We start from the raw sequence: 26106 nt of genomic DNA, 5'->3' as shown, positions 1-26106 counted from the left end.
CGCCCAGACACTGGTCCCTGGGAGCAGGATCTCTCCGTGGCCAGGTGGTGCAGGGGGTCCCAGCAGTCCTACCAGCACCATCAGCCTCCTTTTGAGTTCAGACCCTTCCAGCAAACTGCTTCTTCCTTTCCACCCAGTCCGTATTCTCAGAAGCCCCTCTGGCCTTTTCTCCTGGAACTGCAGAGCTGGAAGCATGGCTCACAGCCATCTGGCCCCTGCCCCAGCATCCCCTACCAGAGGTGGCGGGGAACCCCTTCCCCACTGTACCTTTGCTCAATTGCTTACAGAGAGGCACAGCTCACTCATGGCCTTATGAGGCTCCATTCTTTGAACCTTTTTGGCAACCAGCTAATAATCCACAGGCAAATCAACCTAAAAGTGGGACCATTAATTTTTTTTATTTATAATTTTTAATATAGAGACAGAGTCTCACTATGTTGACCAGGCTGGTCTTGAACTCCTGACCCCAAGAGATCCTCCCGTATTGACCTCCCAAAGTGGTAGGATTACACGTGTAAGCCCCATTCCCAGCCTGGACCACTATCCCAGCCCACAGGTCCCAGGTTGATCCTAAAGACTTAACCGAAATTCTGTTAAATACTTTGCTGAAATACATCTATTCTGGGACTAGCTTTCCATTGCACTAACCTAGTAATCCTACCCTCCCCAACACACACAAAAGAAATGAAAATAAGCTTTTTTCCCCCTTAGTAAACCCCAGTTGGTTCCTAGTAATCATATACTGTTTCCAAATGTTTACAAACTACTAAAATCATTCCAAGGAATCATTGATGTCAAACAGAGAGGAAAACTACAGCAACAGTTGAGGTGATGCCAGAGGCTGATACTGGTTGTTAGGTGTAGGAACAGAAGGGGAAGAAGAGGACAAGAATATTACTTGCTCACTATCAAACAATTATTTTTCCTGCCATTAAAGAAAAGAAAATGATATGGTGTCTTTCTTCTGTTTAACAGCCGGAAAACAATTATAGACTCATCTGTCTCATGAGCATAAATGCCAAAATTCTTTGTTTTTTGTTTTTTTTTTTTTTGAGACAATGTCTCACTCTGTCGCCCAGGCTAGAGTGCAATGGTGCAACCTCAGCTCACGGCAACCTCCACCTGCCAGGCTCAAACGATCCTCCCACCTCAGCCTCCCAAGTAGCTGGGACTACAGGCTCATGCCACCACACTCAGCTAATTTTTTTATTTTCAGTAAAGACAGGGTCTTCTGGGCTCAAGCAATCCACTTGTCTCAGCCTCCCAAAGTGCTGGGATTACAGGCATGAGCCACCGCACCTGGCCGATGCCAAAATCCTAAATAAAGATATTGGCAAATCAAATACAGTGGTGTGCAAACAGAATAATATCACTAAGTTAGTTCTACTCCAGTTATACAATAAATTTGGGATTAGCATTCAAAAATCAATCAGTGTATTTCAGAATAAAGAAAATAGGTTATTCAATCATCTCAACAGATACAAAAAGAGCATTTGGCAAAATTCAACATCTATTCATCATAAAAATTCTTAGCTAACTAAGGGGAGAAGGGAATTTCCTTGATCTGGTAAAGGAAATCTACAAAAAATCGTAGCAAAATCATACAAAATGATCAACTTTGAAAGCCTTCCCAGGAGTTCCAGAACAGCCTGGGCAACATGATGAAGACTAAGCAGGTGATTACCCAGTTTGGGCTTTGAATTGTCCTTCCTCCAGGGAAGGGAGGGGTCTAGAGATTGGGTTCAATCCTGTGGTGAATGACTTAATCAAACATGAGTATGTAATGAGGTCTGGATAAAAACTCTGGACCCCAAAGCTCACTGAGCTTCCTGGTTGGTGAATACATTAACATATCTAGACAGAGTGCCCTGACACCACAGGCAGAGGGCATGAAGCTCCTCTAGGACCGACCAAGCCTCATCCTATATGTATCCTTCAAAATAAAACTATAATCAGGGCCGGGCATGGTGGCTCAAGCCTGTGATCTCAGCATTTTGGGAGGCCAAGGTAGAGGATCACTTAAGCCCAGGAGTTTGAGGCTGCAGCGAGCTATGATTGTGCCACTGCGCTCTAGCCTGGGCAACAGAACAAGACTCTGTCTCTTGGTTGGGCATGATGGCTCAAGTCTGTAATCTCAGCACTTCAGGAGGCCGAGGCAGGTGGATCACCTGAGGTCAAGAGTTCGAGATCAGGCCGGGCACGGTGGCTCACACCTGTAATCCCAGCACTTTGGGAGGCTGAGGCAGGTGGATCACGAGGTCAGGAGAGTGAGACCATCTTGGCTAACACAGTGAAACCCCGTCTCTACTAAAAAACACAAAAATTAGCTGGGCATGGTGGCAGGTGCCTGTAGTCCCAGCTACTCAGGAGGCTGAGGCAGGAGAATGGCATGAACCCGGGAGGCGGAGCTTGCAGTAAGCCGAGATTGTGCCACTGCATTCCAGCCTGGGCAACAGAGTGAGACTCCATCTCAAAAAAAAAAAAAAAAAAAAGAGTTCGAGATCAGCCTGGCCAACATGGCGAAACCTCGTCTCTATTAAAAATACAAAAAAAAAAAAAAAAAAAAAAATTAGCGGGGTGTGGTGGTACGCGCCTGTAGTCCCAGCTACTTGGGGAGGCTGAGGCAGACGAATTGCTTGAACCCAGGAGGCAGAGGTTGCAGCGAGCCAAGATCATGCCACTGGACTCCAGCCTGGGCAATAGAGGGAGACTCCATCTCAAAAAAAAAACAAAAAACAAAAACAAACAAACAAAAAAAACCCTGTCTCTTAAAAAAACATAACAAACAAAACAAAAACCTGTAATCCTAAGTGTAGCACCGTCCTGAGTTCTGTGAGTTGTTCTAATGAATTACTGAACCTGAGGTCATGAGAACCCCCATACACAGAGTCGGTTGGTTAGCAGTGCACAAGTGAGGCCGGACATGGTGGCTCACACCTGTAATCCCAGCACTTTGGGAGGCCGAGGCGGGTGGATCACGAGGTCAGGAGATCGAGACCATCCTGGCTAACACGGTGAAAGTCCGTCTCTACTAAAAATACAAAAAAAAAATTAGCCAGGCGTGGTGGCGGGCGTCTGTAGTCCCAGCTACTCGGGAGGCTGAGGCAGGAGAATGGCGTGAACCCGGGAGGCGGAGCTTGCAGTGAGCCAAAATCGTACCACCGCACTCCAGCCTGGGCGACAGTGAGACTCCATCTCAAAAAAATAAATAAATAAAATAAATAAATCACCCAGTCTCACAAACCAGACTTAGACAGTATATAAGGTCACACACATATTAATTAGCTTGTTGTACACCACAACTATATATGGTTTTTGTCAATTAAATGTTTAAAATAAAAAAGCTATTTAAAGGCTAAAATCCTAAAACTTAGAGAGTGAAAAGGGAATCCGCAGAGTGGGAGAATATATTTGCAATACCTATGTCTGATAAAGGGTTCATAAAAATTAGCTGGGACAAGTGGCATGCACCTATAGTCCCAGCTACTGAGGAGGCTGAGGCAGGAGGATTACTTGAGCCCAGGAGTTCAAGACCAGCCTGGGCAACATAGTGAGACCCTCATATTAAAAAAAAAAAAATGTTAAGGCAATCCCGCTTACAATAGCTACAAAAAAAAGATACGTATAAATAATTTTTTTTTTTTTTTTTTGAGACAGAGTTTTGCTCTGTCGCCCAGGCTGGAGTGCAGTGGTGCCATCTCGACTCACTGCAATCTCCACCTCCCGGGTTCAAGCAATTCTCTGTCTCAGCCTCCTTAGTAGCTGGGATTACAGGCGCCCGCCATCATGCCCAGCTAATTTTTTTGTATTTTTAGTAGAGCCAGGGTTTCACTATCTTGGCCAGGCTGGTCTTGAACTCCTGACCTTGTGATCTGCCTGCCTCGGCCTCCCAAAGTGCTGGGATTACAGGCGTGAGCCACTGCACCTGGCCCCTAGAAATAAATTTTTAAAGGGCCCAGATATACCTAACTATATAAAGAATATATAGAACAAATAATATATAAATAACTCCTAAACATGGTTAAGAAAAAGGCAGAGAGGGTAAGGCACGATGGCTCACACCTGTAATCCCAGCACTTTGGGAGGCCAAGGTGGGCAGATCACTTGAGTTCAAGAGTTCAAGACCCGCCTGGGCAACATGGTGAAACCCCGCCTCCACAAAATATACAAAAATTAGCCAGTCATGGTGGCATGTGCCTGTGATCCCAGCTACTTGGGGGGCTGAGGTGGGAGGATTTCTTGAGCCCAGGAAGTCGAGGCTTCAGTGAGCCAAGATTGCACTACTGTGCTCCAGCCTGGGTGACAAAGCAAGATCCTGTTTCAAAAAAAAAAAAAAGGCAGAGAGTTCAAGACCAGCCAGGGCAACATAGGGCAAACCGCCTCTCTACAAAAAATACACAAAGTTGGCTGGGCATGGTGGCTCACGCCTGTAATCCCAGCACTTTGGGAGGCCAAGGCAGGTGAATCACCTGAGGTCAGGAGTTCAAGACCAGCCTGGCCAACATGGTGAAACCCCATCTCTACCAAAAATATAAAAAATTAGCCAGGTGTGGTGGCATGCGCTTGTAATCCTAGCTACTCAGGAGGCGAAGGCAGGAGAATCACTTGAACCCAGTAGGTAGAGGTTGCAGTGAGCCAAGATCGTGCCACTGCACTCCAGACTGAGTAATAAAGTGAGACTCCGTCTCAAAGTAGCCAGGTGTGGTGGCGCACACCTGTGGTCGCAGCTACTCAGGAGGTTGTAAAGTTGAATACATTGCTTGAGCCTGGGAAGTTGAAGCTATAGTGAGCCATGATTGCATCACTGCATCCAGCCTACGTGACAGAGAGACTGTATCTCAAAAAAGAAATAAAAAGGCAAGGCAAACAACCTCCTAGAAAACAGGCAACAGGCCGGGCATGGTGGCTCATGCCTGTAATCCCGGCACTTTGGGAGGCTGAGGTGGGCAGATCACAAGGTCAAGAGATTGAGACCACCCTGGCCAACATGGTGAAACCCTGTTTCTACTAAAAATACAAAAATCAGCTGGGTGTGGTGGCAGGCTCCTGAAGTCCCAGCTACTCGGAAGGCTGAGGCAGGAGAATTGCTTGAATCCAGAAGGTCAGGGTTGTGGTGAGCCGAGATTGCGCCATTACACTCCAGCCGGGGCAACAAGAGTGAGACTCCGTCTCAAAAACAAAAAAAAGAAAACAGTTAACAGACACAAACAAAAAGAATAGTCAAATGGATAATAAGCATATAAAAATGTGCTCAATATCATAATTCACTAGGGAAATCTAAACTAAAATCACAATGAGGTGGGGCGCAGTGGCTCACGCCTGTAATCCCAGCACTTCGGGAGGTCAAGGTGAGAGGATCACAAGGTCAGGAGTTCGAGACCAGCCTGGCCAATATGGTGAAACCCCATCTCTACTAAAAATACAAAAAAATTAGCCTGGCATGGTGGCTCATGCCTGTAATTCCAGCTACTCAGGAGGCTAAGGCAGGAGAATTGCTTGAACCCATGAGGCAGAGGCTGCAGTGAGCCGAGACGCATCACTGCACTCCAGCCTGGGCAACAGAGCGAGACTCCATCTCAAAACCACAATGAGGGGGATGAAAAGAGGTTGATTAATGGGTACAAATATACACTTAGAAGAAATAAGACCTGGTGCTCCACAGATCAGTAGGTGATAATGGTTAACATTAGTCAATTTTACATTTCAAAATAACTAGGAGAGAATAATTCAAATGTTCCAAGCATAAAGAACACACAACTATTCAAGGTGATGAATATCCCAATTACCCTGATTTGATTACATGAATCTATCAAATTATGACATGTACTGTGAAAATAGCTATTATGTATCAATAAAAGTAAATTTAAAAAAAACACAATGGTGGCTGGGCGCGGTGGCTCACGCCTGTAATCCCAGCACTTTCAGAGGCTGAGGTAGGTGGATCATGAGGTCAGGAGATCGAGACCATCCTGATCAACACGGTGAAAGCCCGTCTCTACTAAAATATAAAAAATTAGCTGGGCGCGGTGGCGCGCGGCCTGTGGTCCCAGCTATTTGGGAGGCTGAGGCGGAGGAATCGCTTGAACCCGGGAGGTGAAGGTTGCGGTGAGCTGAGATCACACCACTCCACTCCAGCCTGGGCGACAAAGCGAGACTCCACCTCAAAAAAAAAAAAAAAAACCACAATGGCACAGTGGCTCCGGCGTGTAATCCCAGCACTTTAGGAGGCCGAGGAGGGAGGATGGCTTGAGGCCAGGAGTTCAAGACCAGCCTGGACAACAAGGCAAGACCACATTCTCTACACAAATTAAAAAATTAGCCAGGCATGGTGGCCCACACCTGTGGTCCCAGCTACTTGGGAGGCTGAGGTGGGAGGACTGCTTGAGCCTGGGAGGTTGGGGCTGCAGTGAGCTGTGATCATGCTACTGCACTCCGGCCTGGATGACAGAGAGACCCTGCCTCAAAACAGAAACAAAACACAACGAGACACATGCACACACCTGAATGGCAAACATTAAACACATATACACATACTTAACAATACCAGAGTTGGTGGGGATAGGAGTGAACACTGATACAAGCACTTTGGAAAACTCTCATCTCTACTGTCCCTGTGCCTTAGCAATTCCATTCCCAGGCATATTCCCAACAGAAATGCCTTCATATGTTCAGCAAGAGACATGCACAAGAGTGTTCTTAGCAGCATCATTTGTAATAGTCCCAAACTGGAAACAATGCAATGTCCATCAACAATATTACTGGTTATATAAGGAAATATTATGACAGCAAACAAAAGGAATGAATGACAGCTACACACAAATGGATGAAGCTCAGACCCTTAACATTCAGCAGAAGCCAGACACAAAAGTGTATATATGATATGATTCACTTACAAAAGTTTAGAAACAGAAAAAATTTGACCCATGATGACTGAGGGAGCAGGGCAGGGACTGGGAGGGTGCATGGGGTCAGGGGTGGGCTTCCAGGGTGTGGGTAATGTTTTATTACTGGAGCTCAGTGGCAGTTAGGGGTGTTTGGTTTTGTGAAAAACTATCAGGCTGTACACTTATGATTTATGCACTTTTCTCTATATTATGCATCAGCAAAAAGTTTACCTAAAAAAATCTAAAACTGACAGTACATCTTTTAGCATTTTTTAGCCTGAACTTACTGGAATCTCCCAATCTTCTGGCTTTTTTTTTTTTTTTTTTGAGATGGAGTCTCACTCTGTCTCCCAGGCTAGAGTGCAGTGGGCACGATCTCTGCTCACTGCAACCTCCACCTCCTGGGTTCAAGCGAATCTCCTGCCTCAGCCTCCCAAGTAGCTGGGAGTACAGGCACACATCACACCCAGCTAATTTTTGTATTTTTAGTAGAGATGCAGTTTTGCCATGTTGGTCAGGCTGGTCTTGAACTCCTGACCTCAGGTATCCACCCGCCCTAGCCTCCCAAAGTGCTGGGATTACAGGCATGAGCCACTGCGCCCAGCCTGCTCTCTTTCTTAACAGCTACAATCTCACTGCAAGGAGACACTGCATAGTGCTTCAGAGCATGGCTGCTAGGGCCACACAGCCTGAGGTTGCCACTCAGCTGTCATGTGACTGGGAAAGACTGTTGGCCTCTCTGAGCCTCAGTTTCCCATCTACAGCACTTGGAGGATTAAATAATAATTTCATAAATGTTAACCACTAACACAGACACAGGCATTTCCTGTTCGTTCTTTTTTTTTAACTTTTTAATTTTTTTAAAAATTTTAAACACAGGATCTCGCTTTGCCACCCAGACTGAAGCGCAGTGGTACAATCATAGCTCATGTAACCTCAAACTCCTGGCCTCCAAGTGACCACAGGTCTTTGTTGCGGAGGCAAGATGGGGCTCCAGGGGAACAGAGACTCACCTGGTGCCCTCTTCCCTCCCTCCCTGAGACACCTGGGAGGCAGCAGAGGACCAGTGAAGCTGAAATGAAAACACGTGACCGGCAAATAGAGCTGTGCTTCTTCCTTCCCCTGCCCGCTCCCACAGGACAGTCCTCACATGACGCTCCTGCAGTCGGAACATGGATGCGCTGGCGGTCAGGACGGTGGGTTTAACTCTCCCCAATTTGGAAGGGGGGAAATCTAAGTAAATGAGGTGAATTTCCTGTTTCACTTTCATTTTTTTCCCTTGAGCTCTGCCTTCTGTTACCCTGACTATATACACTGGGGTTCAGATAAGATGGCATCTGAATTAGCATATAATTCTATAGAGGGTTCTTTTGAGCTCAGTTTATTTATTTATTTTTAATAAGCTTTCTATATTTATTTATTTTTTATTTAATTTTTTTAGATAGAGTCTCACTCTGTCACCCAGGCTGGAGTACAGTGGCATGATCTTGGCTCACTGCAACCTCCACCTCCTGGGTTCAAGTGATTCTCCAGTCTTAGCCTCCTGAGTAGGTGGGACTACAGGCACAGACCACCGCATCCGGCTAATTTTTGTACTTTTAGTAGAGACGGCGTTTCACCATGTTGGCGAGGCTGGTCTCAAACTCCTGACCTCAGGTGGTCTGTCCACCTCGACCTCCCAAAGTGCTGAGATTACAGGCGTGAGCCACCGCGCCTGGCCATTTCATTTAATTTTAAATTTTTGTGGGTACATAGTAGGTGTCAGTGTATTTATAATTCCAAAAATGGCACCACCCTGAACAGCAGGGCAGCCTGCCAACGGAGACAGTGTATGAGAACCACTGTGGCCACAGGTTGGCATCGTGTCAACTGGGGCACCTTTTGGATAATAGCAATAATAATTTTAAAAATAACTAATATTTACCGCATGATTACACAGTGCTGGGCACAGGGCCCGGCACCTTGCACGCCTTACCTCACTTAGTCCTCACCATGAGGTCTGAGGGGGACACAGTCATCAATGTGGATGACCAGATCACTAGCAGCTGAAGAGAAAGTCACTATTTTGAGCATTTCATGAAATAAATCACACTGTACAAGCATTTACTAATTTTTGAAACTGACTTCTAACTCTTGGGAAAGTTTCATGAGAGATAGGTTTCAGTTTAAGGCAGGACTCCTGGTGACAGTCCATGTATGCATAAATGTGGGCGTTTGCAAGCCTGTGTGTGCACATGGGGGGTTAGCAGGTGGGTGTGAACATGTGTGAGTGGCCCTGCCTGTGCATCTGGGAGGTGGGAGTGTGTGTGTGTGCATGTGTGTGTGAGCACCTGCCTGTGCCTTTGTGGGGGGTATGAGTGTGTGTGTGTGCGTGCATGAGAGCGAGCCTGCCTGTGCCTTTGTGGGGAGTATGAGTGTGGGTGTGTGAGCATGGGTGGGAGTGAGCCTGCCTGTGCCTATGTCGGGGTATGAGTGTGTGTGTGTGATTGAGCATGTGTGTGACAGCGCCTGCCTGTGCCTTTGTGGGGGGTATGAGTGTGTGTGTGCGTGCATGGGTGACAGCGAGCCTGCCTGTGCCTATGTGGGGGTATGAGTGTGTGTGTGTATGCATGTGTGTGTGAGCGTCTGCCTGTGTCTATGTGGGGGTATGAGTGTGTGTGTGCACATGTGTGTGTGAGCGCCTGCCTGTGTCTATGTGAGGGGTATGAGTGTGTGTGTGTGCATGTGTGTGTGAGCGCCTGCCTGTGTCTATGTGGGGGTATGAGTGTGTGTGTGTGTGCATGTGTGTGTGAGCGCCTGCCTGTGTCTATGTGAGGGGTATGAGTGTGTGTGTGTGCATGTGTGTGTGAGCGCCTGCCTGTGTCTATGTGAGGGGTATGAGTGTGTGTGTGCACATGTGTGAGCGCCTGCCTGTATATGTGAGGGGTATGAGTGTGTATGTGCGCATGGGTGGGAGTAGAGCCTGCCCGTGCCTATATGGGGGTATGAGTGTGTGTGTGCACATGTGTGTGTGAGTGCCTGCCTGTGCCTTTGTGGGGGGTATGAGTGTGTGTGTGAGCATAGGTGGGAGTGAGCCTGCCTGTGCCTATGTGGGGGTATGAGTGTGTGTGCGCACATGTGTGTGTGAGCGCCTGCCTGTGCCTTTGTGGGGGGTATGAGTGTGTGTGTGAGCATAGGTGGGAGTGAGCCTGCCTGTGCCTATGTTGGGGGTATGAGTGTGTGTGTGCACATGTGTGTGTGAGCGCCTGCCTGTGTCTATGTGAGGGGTATGAGTGTGTGTGTGAGCATAGGTGGGAGTGAGCCTGCCTGTGTCTATGTGGGGGTATGAGTGTGTGTGTGCACGTGTGTGTGAGCGCCTGCCTGTGCCTTTGTGGGGGGTATGAGTGTGTGTGTGAGCATAGGTGGGAGTGAGCCTGCCTGTGCCTATGTGGGGGTATGAGTGTGCGTGTGCACATGTGTGTGTGAGCGCCTGCCTGTGCCTTTGTGGGGGGTATGAGTGTGTGTGTGAGCATAGGTGGGAGTGAGCCTGCCTGTGCCTTTGTGGGGGGTATGAGTGTGTGTGTGAGCATAGGTGGGAGTGAGCCTGTCTGTGCCTATGTTGAGGGTATGAGTGTGTGTGTGCACATGTGTGTGTGAGCGCCTGCCTGTGTCTATGTGAGGGGTATGAGTGTGTGTGTGAGCATAGGTGGGAGTGAGCCTGCCTGTGCCTTTGTGGGGGGTATGAGTATGTGTGTGAGCATAAGTGGGAGTGAGCCTGCCTGTGCCTATGTGGGGGTATGAGTGTGGGTGTGCACATGGGTGGGAGTGGCCCTACTTGGGGTGGGGGAGGGATCCTCCTTGCACTGAGGCTCCAGGCTGCCTCCTGGCCAGAGACCAGGCGTTCCAGAGAGCCTGGGAAACCAGTCCTGCAACAACCCTACCCTTTCACAGTAAATCAGCCCTGCAGCATGGAAGCAACTCTGATCGTAACCTCTGGGGAATGCTCCAGCAACACCAAGTTTAACCCCCAGCAAAACAAACTAGCAGCTATACACCCAGCCTCTGGGCTCACCTTCCCGCAGAGGCGCACAGCACTGCCCAGCCCTTGTCCAGTTGCAGATTCTCTGAGAGACTCCCAAAGGATGATGGGGATAAGGATTTAATTTCTTATCAGCAGGAAATCTGAAGAACCCATCTAAACTGTGTTCCAAAAAGCATGCAGACAAAGTTTTCTTTTTTCTTTTTTCTTTTTTTTTTTTTTGAGATGGAGTCTGGCTCTGTCACCCCGGCTGGAGTGCAATAGCACGATCTTGGCTCACTGCAACCTCCACCTACTCGGTTCAAGCAATTCTCCTGCCTCAGCCTCCCAAGTAGTTGGGATTACAGGCATGCACCACCACGACCGGCTAAAATTTTTTGTATTTTTTTAGTAGAGACAGGTTTTCACCATGTTGGCCAGGCTGGTCTCGAACTCCTGACCTCAAGTGATCCACCCGCCTCGGCCTCCCAAAGTACTGGGATTATAGGTGTGAACCACTGCACCCAGCCATGCTGTTTGTTATAAGGTTTTCGTTTTGTTTTGTTTTGTTTTGTTTTTAATAGAGACAAGTTCCAGCAATGAGATGTATCTTTTTTATGGCTACGGAAAAATAATAAACACTAATAAAAAAATTAAACAAAAAGAAAATCATCTAACAGTGGAATAGGCACAGAAGTAAGGAGTCCAGGCTCTAGCCTATGACATAAGCCAGGGGCCCTTTATGGAGCTTCCAGCCCTCTCCACGACAGTACTTCCTGGTGAGAGGAGAGGGGTAAGCGAGGTGCAGGGCAGGCGTGGCAGCAGACACAGGGGCTGAGAGCTGTACTGCAGCAGGTTGGAGCAAATGGCAGCTACCGGCCAGACAGCTGCTTCCCACCCGCTCAGCCGAGGGCCAGCTGGGTACCTCTGGAAATTCTAGCACCTTCACACATCTCAGAGTCAGTTCTGGTAAGGAGTTCCAAGAATCCCTAAGACCACAGGAAGGCTTCGAGACAGCCTGTCCATCTCCCACGGGCTGGGAAGAAGGAACCAGAAGGCTCTGCGAAAATCAGTCACCAAGGCAGCGACAGAGGCCTGGCCCAGGCTGCCTTTCCATACACACTCTCCATGGCTGCGCGGCCTTTCAGGAGCCAGCGCTCAGTGCAGGACAACCATGCTGGCCCCCGCCCTGAAAGACACTGGAGGCCTGTAGTAGCGACTCCTTCAGAGGAGCCAGGCTTCCTTCCCCTCAAAGATGTCCTTGCTGTTCAGTCAACCAGGTTCATGTGGGAGGGGTGCAGAGAGAAGGCACCCAGGGATCCGCACCCCCAAGTCCCTCTAGAAGAGGATGGGAAGCAGCCTGAGAGGCCTGAGCCACACCCCCAAAGCTGCTGCGGAGGATGGCAAGGCTCACCTCTCAGCCTTCAGGTCTTGTCCAAGCTCTCCCAGGGCAACACGTACTGGAGTGGAAAACGCCATGTCTACCCGCCCTAGCAAATTCCGCTGAAATGTCTTCCCAGACTTTTACTTATGAGACAGGCCTCCCCTTCCCAAGGGCCCCCTGCTGATCCTGTAGGGCCATTCCCTGATGTTGTGCTCCTGTGTATTCACCCATTTTCAAGGTTAAACATCTGCTCGGTGCTTCCCGTCCTGACCAGAGGTGAGCAGAAAAACACTGGAGCGGGATTTCCTAGTTAAAAATACGAGACCTTTGAAAAGTAAACACCTGAATAACTAAGAACCTATCAGGGCCTCGATGCACAGCATTGCCTTCCATTGCACAAACAAGAGCTCTGAGAAGAGAACTGTCAAGTGAAGACACGTGAGTGTCCTCTCAGTTCTGGCTCCTCTTTGGGAACCCGCCCATAGGCTGCACGGGGCCAGCCAGGAAGGAGGTGCAGCTGCCCGCCGGCTGGCACGCACCAGGCCCCTCCACGTGCTCATGTTCCCTTCCCACAGCACTGCACTAAAGGGAAAGTGAGAAGGAGCCTGGCCACAGCTCTGTCAGCTGTCCCTGCTGGGACCTCTGCCTGCACCCGGAGTATCAACCAGCTCCTGTCACTCTCAGATACACCTGCCCCCGGGCAGCTTCTTGAGATCAAATCACCATGTTGAGGCTATTACCAGGCAGGGCTGACGGAGAACCAGTGCACAGCTGCCTTCAGGCACCACTTGTCCGAGGCTGCTCTCGCTGGGCACCCCACAGCCTAAGGTCCCATCCCACAGTTTGTGCATGGTCCTCACCCCATCTGACCCTCCAAGGAGGCTCCCGAATACCGTGCCCCCTAGGTTCTCTTCGTCTCCATCAAGGAGTCGCCTCAGCCCGGCTTTTACACACTGACACCCCCTGCACTGTCCTCTCCTCTCTCACACATTCTTTTTTTTTTTTTTTTCTTTTTGAGACAGTCTCATTCTGTCACCCAGGCTGGAGTGCAATGGCGCAGTCTCGGCTCACTGCAACCTCCGCCTCCTAATTCAAGCTATTCTCCTGCCTCAGCCTCCGCAGTAGCTGGGATTACAGGCACCCACCACCATGCCTAATTTTTGTATTTTTAGTAGAGACGGGGTTTCGCCATGTTGGTCAGGCTGGTCTTGAACTCCTGACCTCAGGTGATCCACCTGCCTCAGCCTCCCAAAGTGCTGGGATTACAAAGCCACTGTGCCCAGCAGCTCTCTCTCCATTCTGCCTGCTCTTGGCTGACTCCTTTTTTATTGAGACAGAGTCTCGCTCTGTCGCCCAGGCTGGAGTGCAGTGGCGCGATCTCTGCTCACTGCAAGCTCCGCCTCCCGGGTTCAACCATTCTCCTGCCTCAGCCTCCCGAGTAGCTGGGACTACAGGCGCCCACCACCACACCCAGCTAATTTTTTGTATTTTTAGTAGAGACAGGATTTTACCGTGTTAGCCAGGATGGTCTCGATCTCCTGACCTCATGATCCGCCCGCCTCGGCCTCCCAAAGTGCTGGGATTACAGGCGTAAGCCACCGAACCCGGCCTCTTGGCTGACTCTTAAACCTTTTAGCGTTGTCCTGGCCTTGCTCCTCAGCCTCACGTGGGCATTTTCCCCTGCATGCCTGCCTAGATGTTACCGCACACTGGTGTGGTCCAGGGCCAGCAGCATGGGCATCATCTGAGAACCTGTCAGAAATGCAGACTTTCAGGCCCCACCCAGACCCACTGAGTTCAAGTCTGCATTTTAACAAAATGTCCAGGCAGTCGAGTGTGAGAAGCTCTAGTGTAAACAATGCTGAGCACGGAGAAGGAGCTCAGTAACAGGTCACACCATTATTATTACCACCACTTACCTCTCTCTGCCCTCACTAAACTGTCTCTTCATCCCCCTCTCCCGATTGCAGTTAAATGACATAATCAACCTGAATCCCAAGCTAGCAACCTCAGACTTTCACAACTACTTCCGGGCCCTGACTCCCAGATCTCCATAAGGATCAATGAGTCTAGTTACTCTCACTTCAGAAGCATCTCGCAGGCCTGCCCTCCCTCAGCCCCACGGCACCCTGTCTGTGAGCTCTGTGCAGCTAGGCGTTGTTCATGTGTCTCTCTCCTTGGTAGACTGTGAGTTCTGTGAACAGGGCAGTTTTATGCATCTCTGATTCCCAACAGCCTGCACAGTGTCTGACACACAGGCTTCAAAATGGTCACTGTTGATTGAACAAATGGATGAACAAGCAGGTGCGGATGGGAGGGTGGGGTGCGGAGGATAAGTTACTTAAGGTGTGTCAGATGAGAGGAACCAAAAGTGAATGCAAAAATCATGCAGTGTTTTTTCTCAACTTTATACAGTTGTTGCGGGAATAAAATTCAGTCAGTGGGAAAATCTGACACGGCCTAGATGAAAATATGGGTGTTTTGTTGTTTTTTGTTTTGTTTTGTTTTGTTTTTTGAGACAGAGTCTTGCTCTATCGCTCAGGCTGGAGTGCAGTGGTGCAATCTCAGCTCACTGCAATCTCCGTTCAAGCGATTCTCCTACCTCAGCCACCCCAGTAGCTGGGATTATAGGCATGTGCCATCATACCCAGCTAATTTTTGCATTTTTTTAGTAAAGATAGGGTTTTGCCATGTTGGCCAGGCTGGTCTCGAACTCCTGGCCTCAAGTGACCCACCCAAAGAGCTCCCAAAGTGCTAGGATTACAGACGTGAGCCACAGCCAGGAGGATTTTTTAATGAAAATATTTCTAGCTTTTCCCCACCAATTTATACTGCACTACCTTGCTGAGAGGAGGAGTAACAGGTCCAAGGCCACCTCACAGGTCAGTGACCAGGCTGGCTGGAGTTACACCCAGGTCTATACAGGGTCTAGGTGGTTATAAGGTGGGTGGGGAAAGATAAGGTGTTTAAAGATGAGCTAAGTACCTGGGAGGGAAGGAGTGTCCCAGAGGGTGAGGCACAGCTAGAAGCTGGAAGGTGGGCTGCAAGCGGGGGTGCAGAGCTCTGCCCTCTTCCTTCATTACTTTGCTTCAGGGTCTGGGAGAGTGGTGAAGGCAAAACACAAACTGGGGCAGGAAGAGCTGGAGGTGCCTTTGTTCTGAGATTCCAAGGTGGACAAACCCACCCACAACACCTAGTACTGCAAACAGTTCTAGGCGAGGTTTAAGTGAAAGGGCCAAGGTTCAAATCACAGGAGACTCTCAGGCCTGAGGGCTTGTCTCACCAACTCGATGATCTTACTCCTGTGGTCCTGCAGCACCTAGCATCACGTCTTGCACGCAGCATGGGGTTCCACAGATATCTGGCACTAACTGCCGTGATCTGGGATACAGAAGTGCTGCAAGGCTGTACCCCTGCCTTACTCCTAGGGACACTCGGCCCCTACCTCTGCACCGAGCCCCTAGCCCGTCTCTAAGTGTGCGGGAGCACATTAATGACTCATCTAATGAGGGAAGCTGTGTAAACCCCCAGTGGCCAAAGACCGCTTATTGGTGGGGAAACTGAGGCACATGGAGAGGAACCATGCATCACACTCAAGGCCCCAAACTCTACTTCTCAGTCCCTGACATGTCATCCCAGGCGCTCCTCCTGTCTGTCCTGTGTGGCTGGAACTCTGAACCCGGTAAGTGCACAACACCCATTTTTCTTTGCACTCATCAGCTCCTCAGAATTCTAACACTATTAAAATGGGAACGATCCTCTGCCAAACCAGACAGGTATTCATTCACTCACTTACTCACTCAGTGCCATGGATGGAGGCCTTACTATGTGCCAAGAGCCATTCTAGGGGCTAGAGATACATTGACGAGCAAAACAGAGAGACCTGCCCTTTGAAACTTATATGCCAGTGGGAATAGACAGACAGTAGACAACACAGTAAATCAGCAAATTACATAGATGCTAGAGAGCGATGCGTGCTACGAGAAGAGGAGAAATCAGCACAGGGCAGGGGAGATTAGGATGTTGGGGTGGGATGGTGGGTGCAGTTTTAAACAAGGTGGCAAGAAGGCCCCACTGAGAGGTGACCTGGGAAGACAGTGAGCCATGCTGACTTCTGGGGAAGAATATTCCAGCCCAAGGAAACAACCAGGGCAAAGGCCCCAGGGTGGGAGCATCCTGGTGTGTTTAAGAACAGCAAAAAGGGCCAGGCACAGTGGCTCACACCTGTAATCCCAGCACTTTGGGAGGCCGAGGTGGGCAGATCACTTGAGGTCAGGAGTTCAAGACTAGCCTAGCTAACATGGTGAAACCCCATCTCTACTAAAAATACAAAAATCAGCCAGATGTGGTAGTACGCACCTGTAATCCCTGCTACTTGGGAGGCTGAGGCACAAGAATAGCTTGAACCTGGCAGGCAGAGGTTGCAGTGAGCCGAGATCATGCCAGAGTGAAACTCTGTCTCAAAAAAAAAAAAAAAAAAAAAAAAGCCAGGTGCGGTGGCTTACTCCTGTAATCCCAGCACTTTGGGAGGCTGAGGTGGGTGGATCACCTGAGGTCAGGAGTTCGCGACCAGCCTGGCCAACATGGTGAAACCCCATCTCTACTAAAAATACAAAAATTAGCTGGGCGTGGTGGCGGGCGCCTGTAATCCCAGCTACTCCAGACGCTGAGACAGGAGAATCAGAGGTGGAGGTTGTAGTGAGCCAAGATGGTGCCACTGCACTCCAGCTGGGGCAATGAGAGCAAAACTCCGTCTCAAAAAAAGAAAGAAAGAAAGAAAAAAAGAACAGCAAAAAGGCCAGTGGGGCTTGCCAGAGAGTCATCCATTGTTCATTCATTTGTCCAACACTTACTGGAGACCCGTCTCTTTACCAAGCACTGAGTGGTGAAAACACTAAGAAGGCATGGCCTCTACCCTCAAGGAGCTTATAATGCTGGAAAGGGGAAAGAAAGAATACAAAGGCCCTAAACGAGGATTACTTGTGGGGCAGAAGGACTCTGGCAAAGCTAGGCTCAGGACCCTCACCCAACCTGGGGTGGAGGAGGGTCCAGGACAGACCCTCAAGAGAGAGATGCTGGACTAGACAGTCGCCCCAGCTCTGACTCTGGTGCTGTTAACAATGCCAGCTGAAAGTCTGGGCGGGGTGGCTCACACCGGTAATCCCAGCACTTTGGGAGGCCAAGGCGGGTGGATCACCTGAGGTCGGGAGTTCAAGACCAGCCTGACCAACATGGCGAAACCCCGTCTCTACTAAAAATACAAAATTAGCCAGGGGTGGTGGCACATGCCTGTAACCCCAGCTACTTGGGAGGCTGAGGCAGAAGAATCGCTTTAACCCGGGAGGTAGAGGTTGCAGTGAGCCGAGATTGTGCCATTACACTCCAGCCTGGGCAACAAGAGCGAAACTCTGTCTCAAAAAAAAAAAGAACAACAACGAACAAACAAATAACAATGCCAGCTGTTCTAAATTTGCTCACTTGTTTCTCTTAGCAAAAAAAAAAAAAAAAAAAAAAAAAGCATTCCCAACACCAGACTCCTAAACTCTTTTTTTTTTTGAGACAGAGTCTTGCTCAGTCGCCCAAGCTGGAGTACAGTGGTGCGATCTGGGCTCACTGCAACCTCTGCCTCCCGGGTTCAAGTGATTCTCCTGCCTCAACCTCCCGAGTAGCTGGGGATACAGGCATGTGCCACCACGTGCCACCACGGCCAGCCACTTTTTTGTATTTTTAGTAGAGACAGGGTTTCACCATGTTAGCCAGGATGGTCTCAATCTCCTGACCTCGTGATCTGTCCGCCTTGCCCTCCCAAAGTGCTGGGATTACAGGCATGAGCCACCGCGCCTGGCCAAGAAACTCTTAAATTGCAGATGTACACTAGGTGTGTGCTGTGTCCTGGGCAATCTCAGACTAAGAAGGTGGATGCCAGATTGGAAGGTCTGGAAGAGGCCACACTGCAGGGAACCCGGCGTGCAATGAGTTAAAACTGGTTTTCCAAGACCTCTGAGAATGGGGAAGTAAGTGATGGCATAAAGCCGCAGGGCCTGTTCATTTGTGGGGGGTGGGTAGAGAGGGGGGACTATCACCATCTCCAGGGTGGCCTGCTGTGCTGGGCAGCCTGTGTGCAGTTCCCTGGGTTTACCAGCACTGCTCCAGGGCTTGGCCTCAGGCTATTGGCCTCTGTTAAGGAGAAGAGTTTCCCGGAGTAAACTGAACCTGGGGACTCTGGCGCAGCAGAGCTCTGCTCTGGCCTAAGAGATGCTAGCTCTGTTTTCCCAACTTAATGAAAGAGCACTTGACAAGACAGAGCCCAAAGACAGCCCTCTCAAGACCCAGGAGGCTCCCACCCAAGAGAACTCAGCCCTGCTGATCAAGACTGGGAGACTGGTCAGACCAATCCATACTGGTTGGATCCAGATTCCAAATGAACTGATGGGAAGGTGCTATTGGGTGTGTCACAAGCCATAGTCCCAAACACCACAGAGGCAGTGAGGAGGAAGTTGCCCTGGAGGGTCCTAATCAGGTTCCCAACTAAGCAATAGGAAAAGTCTTCAGGTCCCAAGGCTTAGGGTGGGGGTGGGGCACAGATTCTCACTGCTTGTCTTTCCCAGGCTCGGGCACCTGGCAAAACCTGATTCCTGGGTCTGCACTCCCAAAACCGCCCCCACCCCCGCCCCACCGCAGCCTCTGCCTTCACCACCAGGGGTCTGTCTCTCCAGTCTCTGCAGGGAGGCCACCTTCCCTGGGGCTCTCCCAGACTCTGGCTTACTTTACTCAAGTGGTCCTCAGCTCCGATGCTAAGATTCAGTCTGTTGAACTTAGGAGGGTACCAACCCATCACCCTGGCCCTGACCCCAGCATCTTTTCAGACCAAACCTGGCAAAGCCAGCTCCTCCCTATCCCACTCCAAAGCTGTCCTCCACTCTCCGTTACAGAAACACCTGCTAGCTCACTCCCTGCTAGGATTCTGAAGTCCCTCCAAGCCCTAGGGCGGCCTGAGCAGCCTCAGCCAGTAGGAGCTCTCCTGTGGGAATGAAGGCTGGGAGCATGTTTAGAAAGCAAAGTCCCCAAGTTTAGGATGAGCCCCTCACCCTCATTCCTTTAAAAAGAGCTTCCCTTTCTGCCTCCTCACTTCCTTCAGCCCGGGAGGGTTCCACTCCATAATTGGCTTGTTTACTGCCACTTTGAGGGTTTCTGAATGGCAGAGGTGGGAGGAAAATTTTGCTGGAAGAAAAGGAGTGTGTACCTTGAGCTTTGAGGCTGAAGAGTAAACCCTCCAAATGCCTCTCTAACTACCTGCGAAATGGCCAAGAACCCAGGTGAGAAAAAAACACAAGGCAGTGCGAGGCAGCTGAGGATTTCCAGCAGACCACTGGAGGGAAGCTTACGTTGGCGCCACAATTACCAAAACTTAATCTGCTTGCTTCTGCTGAATAGTCGAAAGCGCTACTTGGCATTGTTCTGAGAAGCGAGCCAATTAGAAACCTCCCAGTTCTGCTTCTGTGGGCTAGCACCTCCAGTAACATCACTCCCCCGCTCAAAAACCTGTAGCTCCAAGCTGGGAGCAAACTTAGCGTCCACCACCGGGCCCCAAACTACTCCACCCATTGACCATTAAGCATCAGAGCCACTATGCCCACCAAACAGGACCACCTGCTGTACCACAAGCACACCTTTGCTTCTCCACTCCCGTTCTCTGCTTGCCGGGTTCCCTCTGCCTCAAGCAGCAAGCCTCTCTACCTTTTAAGATTCTCCTCAAATGCTCCTTCCCCTGTGAATTCCCCAATTTCCCAGCCCCTTCCTGACTCCACCCCATACTCTAAATCTCCATCGCCCTGGCCTCTTTTCAGGCATCTGTCTTAGTCTGTCTTGCTTCAATAGCTCCCTGAGGCCTTGCTCCAGCCCTCCAAGGGAGCGAGTGCGTCTTATTCAGCTTTGATTCATCAGGAGCACACAGCACACTACCTGGCAGACAGCAGACACTTGAGAATGGGTCTACTGCTCCAAAATCATTCACCTCAGAAGCATAGGAAGTGATAGGCAAAGGGACACAGAGTCACACAAACAGAACACTAAAGCCAGCAAACACAAAACACGCCAGGGGGAAAGAGGCGTCACGAGGAAATTGAACCAGTGGAACTACATCTGGCCTTACCCTTCTTGAACTCCTCCAGCATGGCATCCAACTTGGTGTCATGGAAGACAAAGTGCACCGGGTGGTTATAGAAGCGAGTGATAGTCTTGAGGGGGGTGCAGTCATCGGGGTCCACAAAGGCCAAGTCTTTGACGTAGAGAATATCTACAATATTGGACTGCTCCTCTTCGAACACCGGGATGCGGGTATAGCCGCTTTCCATAATCTCCGACATGGTGTTGAAGTCCAGGATGGCATCGCTGCGGATCATGAAGCAGTCCTGGAGCTGGGTCATGATATCCTCTACAGTTTTGGTCCGTAGTTCCAGGGCACCCTGGATCATATTGAGCTCCTCTTTCACGAGGTCATTATAGGGCTCCGTCACCTTCAACATTTCCATCAGCTTCTCCCGGTTGTAAACAGTGCGAATCTCCTGGCCCAGAAAAAAGTCCAGGAGCTTGCTGATGGGAAAACTGAGGGGGAAGGTGAATAGCATAAAGAATTTGGTGAGAAGGATGGTGTTGGCACCCACAGCCAGCCCATGTCGGGAGCACAGGGCCTGAGGTAGGATCTCCCCAAAGATGACAATGCCAATGGTGGAGGAGGCCACCGCCATGAGGCCGGACCCGATGAGGTTGTCTAGAAGGATGGTGAGGGAGGTGTTGACCAGCACGTTCCCTAGGAGCAACGAGCAGAGAAGGTAGTTGCCTTTGCGCCGGATGGGCTCAATCTTGCGGGCATAGCGCCTCTCCTTCTCGGTGCCACAGTTCTGCACGATGCGCAGCTCCATGGGGTCCAGGGCCATAAGCCCGAGGTTGAGGCCAGAAAATATGCCCGACAGCACCAGCAGCACCGTAATTAGGAGAATGTGCAGCCAGAGAGGCAGGAACCTCCCAGGCTCCTCCACCATGAAGAGCAGTGAGTCCTTGTCCGTCCACTTCAGCCAGGGCCCGTCGGGCTGGGCCCGGGTGCACAGTGCATACAGCTTCATGCTCTCGCTCCTCCGGAGGAACTTGGTGAGCACCACCAGCACGCCGGACGTGTTCCCGCGGCTCACGTTGACCAGCTGCTGGACGACCAGGTCCTTGGTGAGCTCGAGGCAGCTGGTGGACTTGTGGAGGGTCTCGGCATCGTCCACCTCGGTGAAGGAGATCAGGTTGCTGGAGATGTTGCCCAGGCTGTAGCCGTACAGCCTCAGGTTCACGGTGCTGCCCTCGGACACGAAGATGATGCCATCCGGGTTCGTCCCACACGACTTGTTGCAGCTCGCCAGCCTCATGCCCACGATCGCGCCCTGCTGGGGGCTGCCCTGGCCCCGGGCCCCCAGCGCCCACAGCAGCACCAGCAGCACCGGCGCCGCCAGGAGGAGGCGCCCGCGGGCCGGCCCGCCGCCCGGGCGCCCGCCCCCGCCCACCGGCGCCATGTTGCTCTGGCTCTGCCGCTGCCGCCGCTCCCAGCGCCACGCCGCGCGGCCCCGTTCGGCACCGCCGCTCCGGCCGCTCTGGCCGCTCCGCTGCCGCCGAGCCAACTGCCCGGGCCGCGAGCCTGACGTCAGGTCAGCGCCCCGCCCGCCACGCCCCGCCGGCCCACGCCCCTCATTTGCATTGGAGGCCCCGCCCCCGGGGCTCACTGCTTGAGCGCTCGCCCTTAAGGGGGTCCAGACGCTTAAGGTGGAGCAGCGCCGCAGCGCGAGAGCCGCCGGCGGGTACCCGCCCAGTGCTCCGCCTCCGCGCCCTTCCCCGCCTTTCTCTGCCAGTGGGGCCAGCTCTCCTTCTCCGGGACTTGGTCTCCTAGCCACGCCGTTCCTGTTCCTCGGCCTCGCCCGGCCGCACGTGGGAGGCTCCTCTCCCGTCCCGCACCTGCAGCTAGGGGTGGCCCGCTCTGCAGGCAGGGCGAGAAAAGTGCTTTTCCTGATGTAGAAAAAGAAAAAGGAAACCTGAGGGCTTAGGCTGGCATTGCAGCCTGCCCCTTGGAGACTTTTCTGGCCTCCTCACTGCTGAGATTTTTGCCGACCTTGTCCTAAAGCCAGAACTAGGTTCCCCCAGCCCTAGCCCCAGCCCGACGATGCTTCCATCAACCAATGGCTGCCTGATGTGGAAGGCAAATCTGGGGAACTAAGGTTATAGAAGGGCCAGGCTCTGGCCTAGACTTGTCTCCTGTCTCTTCCATTTAGGCATGGATATTTATTGAACACCTACTTCGTACCAGGCACTTGTTCTACGCTCTGACAATAGAGCAGTGAACAAGCCAAAGTCGCTGCCCATTGGGGTTTACAGTCTAGAACAGAAAACAGGAGATAAACAAGTAAACACATATATTCATTAAATTCCCCCAACAACCCTCAGAGTTAGTAGAATTATTTCCATTTAGAGATGCAGAAATTGAGCCGAGACAAAAATCCTGGTGCCTCCATACTGTCATCTCCCAGCCCATTTCTCCATCTGTAAATGGGGTAAGAATGATAGAGCATTACTTCGCTAAGCTTGCGGGAACTGTGGACCTAGACATTGAACACGACAGGACAGCTCTTTAGAATATTCTTTGGCTAGGTAGTAGTTATTGCTACCTGCCTTCCAGGACCAAACTCCTAACCCCAAATTGTGGTGATTGATCAGCTGGGCAGCTGCCTGTGGACATGAGCAGGCAGGCGCGGCAGTGGGCCTATCCCTGAGATGACTGCTTCCTGAATGGCCCTACCCCTGTGTCAGTAGGGTGTATAAGGAAGACCACAGCTGCCCGCCCTGTGAGGGGGAAGAAGACAGACAGATAAATATCCTTACAATAATTGCACAGGTGCACAGAGAAGATCAGGTACTGGGTTGACCACCAGGTCTCACGGCAAATCTTTTCCCAGTACTGAAGACACAGAACCCACTACCGCACCGACACTTGTATTTATTTTCATTTTGGTATAATGTTTGCTAATAAAAGCAACAATCAGTACCAAACGGAAGGAGCCTAAACAGAAAGGATCATACAATGTTGTGGGAGGAGTTGTGGTAGCAGAGAGGCCCTGACTCAAGAAAGCCCTGTTAGCTGGGATTGAGGGTTCTGTAAACTAGGCCAGCCTGGAGAAGTCTGTTGCAAGTAGGGGCCCCACTCATAGCGGATACTTTGTAGTGAGTGCCCAGCAGGCCAGTTTTTTCGAGGAATAGGAGCCTTGGAATGGGCACTGGCTGAGACAGAACAAAAGCAGAACCTTGACTGCCTGTTCCTTCCCTGTCTCCACCAACCAGGAAGAGCCACCTGAACTGCCTCAAAGCAAGCCCAGCTCTCCTCATCTCCTAGTGAGCTGTAACACCAGCGCCCTGCTCCACCCCTACCCCCACCTCCCATACTTAGAAACTTTCCCATTCTATTATCAATCAATTGGCTATTTTTCCCTTTCTCTTATGATTTAATTTTTTTCTTATTATGTCTTTTTTCTGCTTAAGTACGAATTGGCTCCTTTTATTTTACCCTTTTCAGGCTGTCTACACTCAGAAGCTCTGTTCATATGCACTGAGTCTAATGACAGAAGCCAATAAAGAAAAGGAAAAATGAGTTTTTTAGATATTTAGGTTAAATGTGGGATTACCAGCTTGGGCAACATAGCAAAAACTTGTTTCCACTAAAAATTAAAAAAATAAAAAGTTAGCTTGGCATGATGGTGCACACCTGTAGTCCCAGGACCTTGGGAGACCAAAGCGGGCAGATCTCCTGAGGTCAGGAGTTCAAGACCAGCCTAGCCAAGATGATGAAACCCCGTCTCTACTAAAAATACACAGTTAGCCAGGTGAGGTGATGCACGCCTGTAGTCCCAGCTACCCAGGAGGCTGAGGCAGGAGAATCACTTGAACCCGGGAGGCAGAGGTTGCAGTGAGCCGAGATCGCGCCACTCATTCAAGCCTGGGTGACAGAGCGAGACTCCATCTCAAAAAAAATAATAATAATAAATACAATAAAAATAAAAAGATAAACACAGTATCACTTGTTGGAGGAGGCACACGGGGCCCAGGCCGAAGTCCAGATTCAGTTGCTGCCAGCTTGCAACCCTGGTTAGGGAGTCTGCCTTTTCTGCATCTGCCAAGTGGAAATACCTCTCCCACCGTGGGGACAGCATGGAGATAGCAGTCTATTAACATGCTGAGTCAGGAAGCTTGGATGCATGTGTGGCTCTCTGTTAGCCAGGCAGTGAGAATGGCAGAAAGCAAACGTGCAAGCGAGGAGCCTCTCTCCTTTGGGGGCAGATAAAGGCATGATCAAACCTGCTTTCTCTGCCTCAGGGTGGGCAAGTCCTTACTTACCTAGTTGCTTCTATTTGCAAGTAGAAATTGCCCAGAGAAGTCCTGATCCTGGACCCCTTAGCATGTAACAGCACCCTAGTCATGAGATCCTTGGAGCTCACTGCTTCTTTCCTGGTGTAAGCCCTATGGCAACGTGGCTATACCTCCCATAATTGAGCCCACTCCCTTCTGATTCTGTGCAGGGAAACAGTCTTAAAGGCTTAGTGCCCCTTCACTTGTACCTGGCATCGCGCTGATGCTGGAGATCCGATGATGAACAAGGATCCTGAATTAGTAACCCGGGATCTAATCCTCCCAGGCTAGCTTCTTAGCCCTCTTCACCCTCTGGGTCTCCAAGATGGGGAGCTGCTGGCAGAGGAGCTGCTGGCAGAGGAGCTTCTGGCAAAGAAGCTGCTGGCAGAGAAGCTGCCCTTCTGCTAGTGGGGCTCAGAGCCTGAGGCCTGCCCTGGCCCCACAATGGGCAGAATCCCTCCAGGTGCACCATGGGCCCCGGGGTTGGAGAAGCTGGTTGGGGACCATGAGACATCTTTTCAGGGTGAGCTATGCCCGTCATCAGTACATGCAGTGGCCTGTTCACCGGCTGCCCATGAGTCTACTATGATAGCCCTGAACATCTGCAGGACTCATCCATGCCGTTAAATTGTCTCAGGAAGGAAGGAGCAGGCAACCCTCTACAGAAGGACAGAGTGAGCGTGGAGTTAGCTAGGGTGGTGCTCAAATCCCAACTCAGGTCATCCCAGCAAGTGGGGGTATGAGGACTTGGATAGGAGGATGTCATGATTTCTACCTGAGACAAATGTTTAATTGAGCCAGAGGAGGGAGTGAGAGCATCACATCAGTGGGCCCAGGCCAAGGAAGTCGAATGCCAGAGCAGCATAGGTGAAGGGGTTTGTATTAACTATGTAAGTGGGTTTCAAGTTTCCTCTGGCCACAGGACAAATTGTTTTTCTTGGGAGCAGGACCATGGAAGGCAGTATACTCCACCATGGAGGTTCAGAGCACAGCTTTGAAGGGCCCTGGGGGCTGGCTTGGCTGCTGATTGCCTGTGTGACCTGGGACTCTGGGACATTCTCGAGTGTTGAGTGAAATGATGAGCCATAAGTACTTCACAAGTGCCTGGCCCATGGTAAGAGCTCAATAAACATGCCCAGTCACCATGATAATGATGAAAATGATGTGGCCAGGATCCTTTTTTTTCTTTTTCTTTTTTTTTAAGACGGGGTCTTGCTCTGTCATCCAGGCTGGAATGCAGTGGCATAATCATGGCTCAATGTAGCCTCAACCTCCCTAGGCCAAGTAATCCTCCCACCTCAGCCTCCTGAGTAGCTGGGACCACAGTCCCAGTGCGCACCACCATGCCCAGCTAATTTTTTTTGTTTTTTGTAGAGACGGGGTCTGCCTATGTTGCCCAGTCTGGTCTCAAA

General features: G+C 50.6%; 1 protein-coding gene across 2 annotated transcripts in view; it reads right to left on the bottom strand.

The window, feature by feature from the left end:
* CNNM4 (cyclin and CBS domain divalent metal cation transport mediator 4) overlaps positions 1-21941 on the bottom strand; it is a 48923-nt gene extending 26982 nt beyond the window's left edge. For both annotated transcript variants that reach the window (XM_063648468.1, XM_054475903.2), the window contains exon 1: positions 20418-21941. In XM_063648468.1, the coding sequence (XP_063504538.1) occupies positions 20418-21819 (1402 nt within the window). In that variant the 5' untranslated portion in view covers positions 21820-21941. The remainder of the gene's footprint in view (positions 1-20417) is intronic.
* Between the last annotated feature and the right edge of the window lie 4165 nt (positions 21942-26106).

Source organism: Pongo pygmaeus, chromosome 12 (genome assembly GCF_028885625.2).
Source record: "Pongo pygmaeus isolate AG05252 chromosome 12, NHGRI_mPonPyg2-v2.0_pri, whole genome shotgun sequence".
Classification (NCBI taxonomy): Eukaryota; Metazoa; Chordata; class Mammalia; order Primates; family Hominidae; genus Pongo; species Pongo pygmaeus.
The sequence above is the reverse complement of the archived record's forward strand: the minus strand, read 5'-3'. Positions and strand labels throughout refer to the sequence as shown.